This window comes from Portunus trituberculatus, chromosome 17 (assembly GCF_017591435.1).
Source record: "Portunus trituberculatus isolate SZX2019 chromosome 17, ASM1759143v1, whole genome shotgun sequence".
Lineage (NCBI taxonomy): Eukaryota > Metazoa > Arthropoda > Malacostraca > Decapoda > Portunidae > Portunus > Portunus trituberculatus.
In genome coordinates, this window is record NC_059271.1 from 25830511 (window position 1) to 25842524 (window position 12014).

Genomic DNA, 12014 nt, shown 5'->3' on the forward strand with positions numbered 1-12014 from the left:
ATTTCAGCTCAATTTCATCAATATAGTTTTTCATAATTTTGTTTTGTATTTGTTTTATATTGACGTTGAGAATGTTTCTAGGACAACCAAGGCTCAGAGAATCTAACACTGGCCACATGCATTAATTCTTTTTCTGCCCCATATAAATTAACTTTTGGGAAGGCAATGGTGATGTGTTCCGAGTTATGATAATAAATACTACAGTTAATGTACAAGCTAATTTTTCTTGGCATTCTGAAGCTCTAGAGAGGAATGAAACAAAGCCTTGATACATTCAGCTGTAAAAAAAAAAAAAAAAAAAAAATTGACTACCGATGAAGCAACTTTCTTATCTATAATTCTAACAAAATTGCTAGGAATGTATCAAATTACTATCATGGGCCTGCGTGCTTTCTCCCTCTCCCTTTATCCCTCCTCCCCATCCCCATGCTTATTGTATCTTCACACACACACATAAGCGAGACACCGTGCCGAGAAGACGTCCCTGAGCAACTCGCAGGGAAAAGCTACAACAGGAGTTGGAGCCTGGTGTACAGGAGGGGGGTGGGACAGTTGGTTTTGTCTCCATATTGAATAAGTTTTGGATCATATAGATGGAAAAAAAAAGGAGAGTTGGAACTGAGTAGTGCTGCCAGACGTATGACAATCTAAACACACCGTGTGAAAACCAACGGTACATGAAACTGACTGAGGATATTATGGACAATGATTTTTCTGGATTTAGGGAAGAAAAAGGTAGTATGAGGAGGTTGATCAACGTAGAAAGGGAGTTTAGGTACATGGAGGTGATGTCGAGTGTAATGGACAAACAGGACAGACTGACAACGGAATACGCAGAGCTGAAATTGAGATGGGTAGAACGTGAGAAGGTCAGTGCAATCAATCAGGGATTAAAGGAGATACAAGAAATAAAGAAACAAAATGATGAACTAAAAGCCACATGCCAAGGCAACGAAAACTCCTTAAGGAGCTTACAGGTAAAGGTACAGGATGGGATTGTGGACAGGGCAGAAGGTGGATTGGGAAAAAAAAAGGAACTACGAAATGCATGGAAGCAAGAACAGGAAGAGGAAAAAGTAAAATTTTCAGAGGTAGTAAAGAGAGAAATCCATGAAAACAAAAGTCGCTGTAGTACAAGTACTTAAAGAGAAAGATCTTGTGCGAGATACTGTGGGTAAGAAGAAAAATTTCGTGATTTTGGGATGAAAAAAAAAAAAATCCAAACAAGTTCAGGAGAGAACGTGAAGAGAGGGAAATGGCCAAAACTGTTATCAAACAAGTTCAAGACAGCACGCAAGAACGAGACCAGAGGAGGTGGAGGAAGTGATCAGGTTAGGAGGATACAGTGAAGTAGGAGACCAATGAAAGTGAGAATGAGATCCCAAGTGGCGGTAGAGGAAATTATGGTTAGGAAAGAAAACTGGCAGATGATACTGAACACAAACAAGGATATATTGATAAAAGAGATATGAAACTAGAGGAGAGGGAAAAGGAGAAAGTGCTAAGAAATAAAGCTAAGGAAAAAACGAGAAAGGGACGAAGAGCGAGAAAACGAATTTTTATTGGAGAGTTCTTGATATGAGAGTAAAGAAGTGGTACCTACGGAAGAAAGAGGAGGTAGTGGAGGAGGAAAGAAATTAAGAGTGACTTATACTAATATAGATGGGTTGTTAGGTATCCAGCATGTTGGACGTTAGGGATTATTTGAAAGAAAAAGCCGGATGTAATGTGCATCGTTGAAACGAAACTAAGAGAAGAGATCCATGATAACTTTAAAGAGGAGGGATATAATAGCTGGAGGAGAGACAGGAAGGGTAAAGGGGAGGAGGGTGCTAATAATGGTTCTTGATAATATATGTGTGGAGGATGTGCAATATGGTGAGGACAAAGTGGAAGTAATGGGAGTAACAATCAAAACAGGAATTGAAGAAGAGAAAAATCATAGTTACATATGTGCCACCTAAGACAAATACATGGGGAACTGAAGAACATAAAGATATGCAAAGAGAGGTGATTAAGTGCCTAGATAACATGATAAGAAGAGATGGAAGAATACTTTTAGTTGGAGACTTTAACTGTAAAAAAGTAAACTGGAGAGAGATGGAAGTAATGGATAATGCTGGACAGTGGAGTGAGGAAGTGTTACAGTTGACTATGGTTAATACAATGGATCAGTGGGTGGAGGAGTCAACAAGGTACAAGGGGGAAGAAGAACCATCGTTGCTTGACCTAGTATTCACAAAGAAACCAGAGCCCCCTCCAATCATACAATACCTTAGTCCAATGGGAAGAAGTGACAATGGAGATGCAAATACAGGATGAGGACTACAAAGGACAGAAATTAAATTATGGACGAGCGGATTTTGAAAAATTAAGGATTTTTTTTGCTGATATTGAGTGGAGAAATATTATGTACGGAAAGACAATACAAGGGAAATATGAAATATTCTTTCAGAAATATAATGAAGGAGTAAGAAAAATATGTACGTACCTTTTCATAGAGTTAAGAAAAAAATACACGCTTGGTACAATGTTAGATGCATAGAAGCTAAAAAGGCAAAAGATAGAGCTTGGAAGAAACTCATAAAACAGAGAAATGATAACAACAGCCGGCAGTATAGGGATGCGAGAAATGAATATATTAGAGTAAGGAAAGAGGAAGAAAGAAACTTTGAGAAAGATGTGGTGAATAAAAGCAAAGACGAACCCAAACTTTTCTACAAATTTATAAAAACAAAGAACAAGGAAACAATAGAAAAATAATTAAAGAAGGGAAGACATACCAAACAGAGAAGGAAATGTGTGAAATAATGAATGAGAGCTTCAAAACGATGTTCACTGCAGAAGATTTCACAGAACCTAATAGGACATTGCATTGCCAAGGATTACAGGAAATCACAGTGCACAAAGAGGATATTGGAAGATTATTGGATAAATTGGATGTCAGAAAAGCAATGGGGCTAGATGGTGTATCAGGCTGGGTGTTAAAAGAGTGTAAAGAGAAACTACTGGATCCAATTTGGGAAATAATTACAAGATCAATAAATGAAGGGAAAGTTCCACTAGGATGGAAAAGAGCCAACGTAATACTGATATTTAAAGGAGGAAAGGCAAATGAACCACTAAACTACAGACCAGTGTCACTTACAAGTGTTTTGGGGAAATTGTGTGAAATAATTATCAAAGAAAAAAATATCTAGAACAGGAACAAGTCATATCGAATAGACAATTTTGGTTCAGGACAGGGAGGTTATGTGTATCAAACTTATTAAGCTTCTACTCGAGAGTTATTGCAGGACTGGAAAACAGAGATGGATGGGTGGACACAGTATACCTGGATATAAAAATGGCTTTTGAAAAAGTCCTTCATGGAAGACTACTTTGGAAACTAGAGAACATAGGAGGACTGCGAGGAACTTTGCTAGAATGGACAAGAGATTATTTGAAGGATAGGGAGATGAGAACTGTGATCAGAGATACATACTCATCTTGGTGTAAATTAACAAGCAGAGTGCCACAAGGGTCAGTGTTAGCCCCATTATGTTACAGATTTATGTAAACGACATTGATCATGGGGCAAACAAATATATTTATTTATTTGCTGATTATGCTAAGCTGCTAAGAGTTATCAAAACCCGGGAGGAAGATATAAACAAAATCTACTAGTAGAGTAAGAAGTGGAAATTGGAGTTCAATGCCAAGAAATGTCACATAATGGAACTAGGAAAGAGCAAGAGAAGACCGGTATGGAACTATTTAATGGGAGAGGAACAAATAATGAAGACTAAAGAGGAAAAAGATCTGGGAGTGATTATACAGGAAAATCTGAACCCTGAAAAACACATAAGCAAGATATTTGGATTATCATATAAAATGTTGACTAATATAAGAGTGGCATTTCAATTCATGGACAAAGATATGATGAAAAAATCATCACAAGCATGATACGTCCAAAGCTGGAATATGCAGCAGTGGTGTGGTCTCTGAGCTCTAAAAAGGATATAAGATTAGAAAGGATACAGAAGATTGCTACAAAGATGGTGCCAGAACTAAAGGACCTAACATATGAAGAACGACTGAAGGAAATGGGACTACCAACCTTACAAGATAGAAGAGAACAAGGAGACCTAATAACAATGTACAAGATTGTCAATGGCATTGAAGACCAGGAAGACCTGGTGCTGTTGACAAAAGATAGAAGAACAAGAGGACATGTAAAGAAGATCAGGATGAGGCAGTGTGTGAAGGATATTGGAAAATATAGTTTTCCACATAGAACGGTAGAGAAGTAGAATGCATTGAGTTATGAAGTTGTTACAGCACATAATGTGCATAACTTTAAGGAAAAATTAGATAAATGGAGACATGGAGATAGGACACTATGAGCCCCGCTCGAACCCTGTACAATATAACTAGGTAAATGCGACTACCTACACACACAAGCTGTGAAGAAGCCGTACCGACAAGACGTGCGAAAACAGCTCCCAGGGGAAGCACTTCAGCAGGCGTTGGAGTCTGATCTAGACATATATACAGAGGGAAGAGAGGACCATAGGGTTCTCCTATCTCCATAACAAATAAGATTTGGACACTGTATAGAACGGAATATGGAGGGAGATGGGGAGCTAGGTGGTACTGCCAAACGTACTAGGCCAAAACAAATGCCATGTTTTGAAAACCAAAGGTTTATCGAAACACCAATTGTTCTGAAGAAACTGAATGATAATAATACGGACGAGGATTTTTCTGGATTTAGAGAGGAAAGAGGTAATTTGAGGAGGCTGATAAACGTGGAAGGGGAGATAAGATACATGGAGGAGGTGATGTCAAGTATTATGGAAAAACAAAACAGATTAAGAAACGAAAACACTGAACTAAAAGTGAGATTAGAGTAGTGTGGGAAAGTAAGATAAGTAAATCAAGAGATGAAGGAGGAGATGCAGGTGATAAAGAAACAAAATGATATACTAAAGGCTACATGTTGCGACTATGAAGATTCCTTAAAGAGCCTACAGAAAAAAAAAAAAATACAGGATGGGGAGGATAAAGTAGAGAATGGAATAGGTGATAGCAAATTGGAGGAATTACGAAATGCATGGAAACAGGAACAGGGAGAAGAAAAAGTAAAATTTTCAGAGGTAGTAAGGAAACAAATTCAGGAAAAGACAAAAGACACTGTTATACAAGTTGATAAGGAAAAAGCAGATCTAGTGAGGGATACAGTGGATGAGAGGAAATATATCTTGATTTTTTGGGATGAAGGAAAAAAAACAACAACATTCAAACAAGTTCGTGAGGGAGCGAAAAAAGAGAGAATTGGCCAAAGCTATTATTAAACAGGTCTAGGACAGCACACAGGAGTTGGACCAGGAGGTGGAGGAAGTGATTAGGTTGGGAAGATTTAGTGAAAGGGATAAGAGACCAATGATAGTGAGAATGAGATCGCAGGTGTTGGTGGAGGAAATTATGACAAGAAAAGGGAAACTCGCTGATGATACTGAATTTAAGGATATTTGGATAAAAAGAGTTATGAACCTGGAAGAGAGGGAGAAGGAGAAAGTGCTAAGAAATGAAGCTGAGGAAAAAAATGAAAAGAGGATGGAGATCAAGAAAAAGAATTTCTACTTGAGGGTTATAGATATGAGACTAAAGAAGTGGTATCTTCAGAAGAAGGAGGTCATGGTAGAGGCAAGAAATTAAGAGTGACTTATACTGTTATCCAGTGTGTTGGAGTTTAGAGATTATTTGAAAGAAAAAAGACCGGATGTAATGTGCATAGTAGAAACAAAAATAAAAGAGAAAATCCATGTTAGCTTTAAATGAGAGGGCTTTAATAGCTGGAAAAGAGACAGGAAGGGAAAAGGGGGAGAAGGAGAGCTAGTGATAAATGTGTCGAGGAAGTGCAATATGGGTGCAATATGCAATATGGGTGGAAGTAATGGGAGTAACAATCAAATAGAGGAATTGATAAAAAGGAAAATCATAGTTACGTATGTGCCACCTAAGACAAAGACATGGGGGACTGAGGAACATAAGGATATGCAAAAAGATGTGATTAAGTGCATAGATAATATGATAAGAAAAGATGGAAAAATACTATTACTAGGAGACTTCAACTATAAAGGAGTAAACTGGAGAGAGATGGAAGTAATGAGTAATGCTGAAGAATGGAGCAAGGATGTGTTACAGTTGACTAAGGTAAATACACTGGATCAGTGGGTGGAAGAATCAGCACGGTACAGGAGGGAAGAAGAACCATTGTTGCTTGACCTAGTATTCACAAAGAAGCCAGAGCCCCCTGCCAGCATACAATACCTTAATCCAATGGGAAGAAGTGATCATGTAACATTTGTGTTGAAAATGCAGGAAGAGGATGGGATAAGTTACAGAGATGACTACAAAAACGATTAAATTATGCAAGAGGAGATTTTGAAAAATTAAGGATCTTTTTTGCTGATATTGAAGGGAGCAACATTATGACTGGAAGGACAATACAGGGGAAATATGAAATATTCCTACTGAAATATAACGAAGGAGTGAAGAGATACGTAGCTACCAATAGAGTAAAGAAAAGTATACACGCTTGGTACAATGCTAGATGTATAGAAGCCAAAAAGGCAAAAGATAATGTTTAGAAGAAACTAAATAAGTAGAGAAATGAAAATAACAGACAGCAGTATAAGGATGCGATAAATTAATTCATTAGAGTAAGGAGAGAGTAAGAAAGAAACTTTGAGAAAGATGTGGTGCGAAAAAATGAAGATGAATTCAAGCTTTTCTACAAATTCATAAATGGTAAGATGAAGAATAAGGAAACAATAGAAAAAATAATTAAATGAGGTAAGACATACCAAACATCAAAGGAAATGAGTGAAATAATGAATGAGAGCTTCAAAACTGTGTTCAAAGAAGAAGAGGAATTTGCAGAACGAAATAGGACATTGCGTTGCCGAGGATTGCAGGAAATTATAGTTCACAAAGAAGATATTGGAAGACTAGGTAATTTGGATGTCAGAAAAACAATAGGGCCAGATAGTATATCAGACTGGGCCCTAAAAGAATGTAAAGAACAACTGTTAGATCCGATTTGGGAAATGGTTACAAGTTCATTAAAAGAAGAATGGAAGAGAGCCAACATAATCCCAATATTCAAAGGAGGAAAGTGAACTGAGCCATTAAATTACTGACCGGTGTCACTTACAAGTGTTGTGGAGAAAATATGTGAAATTGTTATCAAAGAAAATGGGTTAAATACCTGGAAGAAGAACAAATTATGTCGAACAGACAATTTAGGTTTAGGACAGGACGGTCATGTGTTTCGAACTTGTTAAGTTTCTACTCAAGAGAAATAGAAGGACTGGAGAGGAGAGATGAATGGGTGGACATGGTATGCCTGGACATAAAAAGCGCTTTTGATAAAGTCCTTCATAGCAGACTACTTTGGAAGTTAGAAAGCATAGGAGGACTGAGAGGAACTTTGTTAGATTGGATAAGGGATGACTTGAAGGGCAGAGAGGACTATTTGCTGCTACTGGAAGATATAAAAAAAATCTACGAATGGAGTAAGAAGTGGAAATTAAGAGTTCACTGCCAAAAAATGTCACATAATGGAATTGGGAAAGAGTAAGAGAAGACTGGTATGGAACTATCTGATAGGAGAGGAACAAATAATGAAGACTAAGGAGGAAAAAGATCTGGGGGTGAATATACAGGAAAATCTGAATCCCGAAAAACATATAAAAAAGATATTTGGATTAGCATATAGAATGTTGACTAATATAAGAGTGACATTTCAATTCATGGACAAAGATATGATGAAAAAAAAATATTACGAGCATGATACGTCCTATACTGGAATATACAGCAGTGGTTTGGTCACCAAGCTTTAAAAAAGATACAAGAAAATTTGAACAGATCCAGAAGATAGCCACAAAGATATTGCCGGAACTAAAGGACCTAACATATGAAGAAAGGCTGAAGGATATGGGATTGCCAACCATACAAGATAGAAGAGAATGAGGAGACCTAATAAGAAAGTATAAAATAGTAAATGGCATTGAAAAAATAGACAAGGAAGACCTGGTGCTGTTGACAGAAGAAGATGGAAGGACAAGAGGACATGTAAAGAAGATTAGGATGAGGCAGTGCGTGAAGGATATTGAAAAACGGTGGAAAAGTGGAATGCAGTGAGTGATGATGTTGTTACAACTCATAATGTGCATAACTTAAAAAAAAAAAAAAAATGGATAAATGGAGACATGGAGACAGGACACTATGACCCCCACTCGAACTCTGTATAATACAACTAAGTAAATACAAATAAGTAGATACACACACACACACACACACACACACACTCTCTCTCTCTCTCTCTCTCTCTCTCTCTCCGTATATATATATATATATATATATATATATATATATATATATATATATATATATATATATATATATATATTATATATATATATATATATATATATATATATATATATATATATATATATATATATATATATATAGACACACACACACACACACACACACACACACACGGCCCGGTAGCTCAGTGGTTAGAGCGCTGGCTTCACAAGCCAGATAACCGGGGTTCGATTCCCCGGCCGGGTGGAGATATTTGGGTGTGTCTCCTTTCACGTGTAGCCGCTGTTCACCTAGCAGTGAGTAGGTACGGGATGTAAATCGAGGAGTTGTGACCTTGTTGTCCCGGTGTGTGGTGTGTGCTTGGTCTCAGGCCTATCCGAAGATCGGAAACAATGAGCTCTGAGCTCGTTCCGTAGGGTAACGTCTGGCTGTCTCGTCAGAGACTGCAGCAGATCAAACAGTGAATTACACACACACACACACACACACACACACAGGGAGGCGGTGGCGCAGTGGATAAGATGGGGAGTGTGGGATCGGGCAGACATCCATGCGTAGGTTTGAATACCCCCACATGCCATCTTAAACTTTGTCATTTCTCGAGTGAATTAAAGTTACCTACATGTCGCCATGGTACCAAAGTTCTAGGTGGAGGTGTAATTGCCCTACACCAAAGATGTGCTTGGGTGGTGATATGGGCCCTAATATGGGTACCACTATAAATAAAATTGCCTGCGCCGCTAATGGGTGGAAGCTGAACAGAGCTTTCCATACTCTTCAAGTATACCTACAGGCGCTATAGACTATACACAAAACACACACACACACACACACACACACACACATCAGAAGCAGGTCTAGCCAATGACAGGTTCCATGAAAAAGACATGCAGTTTTTGCTAGAAATCTAGATACAAAAACTGCTTCATTATGTAAGGAACAGACATAAGCGTACACATCTGTTAGTGTTCGTTTCTTTGTTTCCTCACTCTTATGCTTTTGTGTGTAAGAGAAAGAGAAAAAAGTTCTCTGCCAGAGAACGTGTGGCAATGAAGGGATTAATTGATAAGGAATACAGAGAGTGATAGGATAAAGTGTTGCAAAGATGAAAACAAAGTTGTAAAACTACAGAAATATCAGATAACAGAAGTGCAGTAATGGTAATTTAGGTGATTTTCTAGCCTGCCCTTCAGTTTTACTCAGTCTTTAACGCCAGTCCTTAGCAGAAAGAGGTGTCACATAATGATTTTCTTCTTTTTGGAGCTTCACTATCGTTGGTTTCCATTTCAAGTCTTTTTTTTTTTTCCTTTATCCAATATGGAATACATGTTTTCATCGAAAGTTTCCCCCTGCTGATTACATGCTTCTTAGTTATACTGTAAATTCAGTATGATTCTTAACTAACGTTAACTACCTCAGTCGAATAAATTTTCTTCTTTTCCTTTAGAAGGGCACTGGCAAAGGCAACAAAAAATGCAATAAAGAAAATTCCTATTGAGATGACGGGTCCATTCAAAGCCGAAAGCGTCGGTCAAAGCTGATGATAAGTGCCTTGAAACCTCTCTCTTGGAAGAGCTGGTCATAAGAAAGTGGAAATCAGAAGTAAGAATAATGAATGATTGGAAATAGTACTAGTTGACTTGCATTGGAGCGATGGAGAGAATAAGGGCGAATAGATAATGAAAATTTGTGTATCGAGGCCGCGGGAGGAGAGGAGGCATGCAGTTATTAAGATTAGAAGAGCTGTTGACATGAAAATAGCATAGAAGATAGCAAGAGATGCAACACTGTAGCGATGAGAAAGAGGTTGAAGACAGTCAGAAGAAAAAATGCATGTTCAAATCTACTTAATTATATTAATAGTGCAGTGATAAGGAAATTCGGCCCGTAACTGCTCATCCTATATAATAAAATAAATATATTAGTTTAGTGTTTTCTTTCACGCCTAACCATATGGCCCTTGTTTACTTAGCAGCGAAGGGGTAAAAACTGTAAGCCACAGGATCGTGCCTTTGCATTTTTGCCAAGAAAACATGAGAAAATTTACCCTCATGTGTATACTAGGTACGTACATGTTCGTGCGTGTGAATATGTTCAGTGAGTGAGTGTTTTCTTCATATAGATATTTCTTTCCATTCATATTTTCAAGAAACTAATTCCATATCTGCATGTGCTATGACGAGGTGTTGTTATAGTGCTTCAGTATAACCGAATAGCACAACTATTCCACTTTTTGGTTCCACTAATTACAATTAAAATATCTAAATCAAAATCATAGTTACAAGTGATAGTGGTTTCCTGTCATACGTATATCTCTCTCTCCGGACCTCTGTGGTGACTATATGATATCATGTATTTCTCTGCATGACACAGTATTCGTATAATCTTACGAGTACATTGGAAATTTACAAAGTTCGTACAAATTTCTTCTTAAAGTGTGCAGAATGCAGGCTATAGTAATAGGTCAGAACTGGAAGTACAGAATCTAAAGCTATCAAGAATTTAAAAGATAATGAAAATATGTGTTGAAAATACTTCGTAGATTTATTTACACATCATTTCGAGATACAAGCAATCTATAGCATTCTGAACATCAGGTCTGAGAAAATATGGATATGTCGGTAAAAAGAAAGTGAAAAAATACTTTCGGCATTTACCTATTAGTACTTTGACCAGTCATTAATTGTCTTTCATGTAGAAAAAAATATATTCGTATTTACATAATTTCAGTTCAAATACTAATATATTTAATCATGTGTCACTACCATATAAAATACATCTTATATATTTACGTTAAGACAACCAAAATATTAATTAGAAAAGCCCCCTGAGGGCCAGACAAGAGCGAGGGGCACCATGAGTCACCGCCTCATCCCAGGAAGACATGAACCATAAATTCCGTCACAAGAGAAAAAGATCTCTCTCATAGTTCTTAGTATTTTTGCTGAAGATTACAGGTGTAGTGTTGGTGGTGTAAGAGCAGCTGGAAGTTAGAGTTATATTTTGGTGGTCAGATACTGCACAGCTTTTAGATCTGCTGGGTGCAGTACTGCACGGGACTCATGCTGCAGAACGAGCTATGGGGCATGGGCATCCTCTTCCAGGACTTAAGCCCGCAGTGATATAAGACACTGTGGAAAAAGATTTACTTCTCCTCGGTCCCCCTCCGTGTTGGCACTCGAGGCCTGTGTGTGCGGTGGCGCTACAAGCCAGACACACCATGCCTGCTCGCGCTGGTGAGAGATCCCCGCCGCGGGATGGAGATGACAATGAAGTCTTGCAGCACTTACGTTCAGTATGGCACCCCTGAGCGGCATGTGCTTCGCAAGGGGTTGGAATTGTCTTGCTTTTCTGAAGCGAGTTCAGATTTCTTTCTGGACTTCTGCTGAAATTATGCAAATTGTTTACAAATATCTTCGGAGCCCTCGACCTGGGGAGAGAGTTACACTTCCTGTATATGAGGCTTGCATGTATGCCCGTGTCATAGTCAGTGATAACTGGCGCTGTGTTGTTGTCGTCGGGACCCTCTTTGGTGGCCTCAGATGGGGAAGTCTGTGCACCATCGGCCTTGCTGTACGATATATTGAAAGGCGTAAGGGTGGACCGAACTTCCTCGGCCTTCTGTTGCTTGG

General features: G+C 38.2%; 1 protein-coding gene across 2 annotated transcripts in view; it reads right to left on the reverse strand.

Moving 5' to 3' along the window:
- Positions 1-10907: 10907 nt before the first annotated feature.
- The window catches only part of LOC123504946 (putative neural-cadherin 2), a 188683-nt gene continuing 187576 nt past the window's right edge, over positions 10908-12014 (reverse strand). For both annotated transcript variants that reach the window (XM_045255904.1, XM_045255903.1), the window contains one exon: positions 10908-12014. This exon is cut by the window's right edge and continues 120 nt beyond it. In XM_045255904.1, the coding sequence (XP_045111839.1) occupies positions 11443-12014 (572 nt within the window). In that variant the 3' untranslated portion in view covers positions 10908-11442.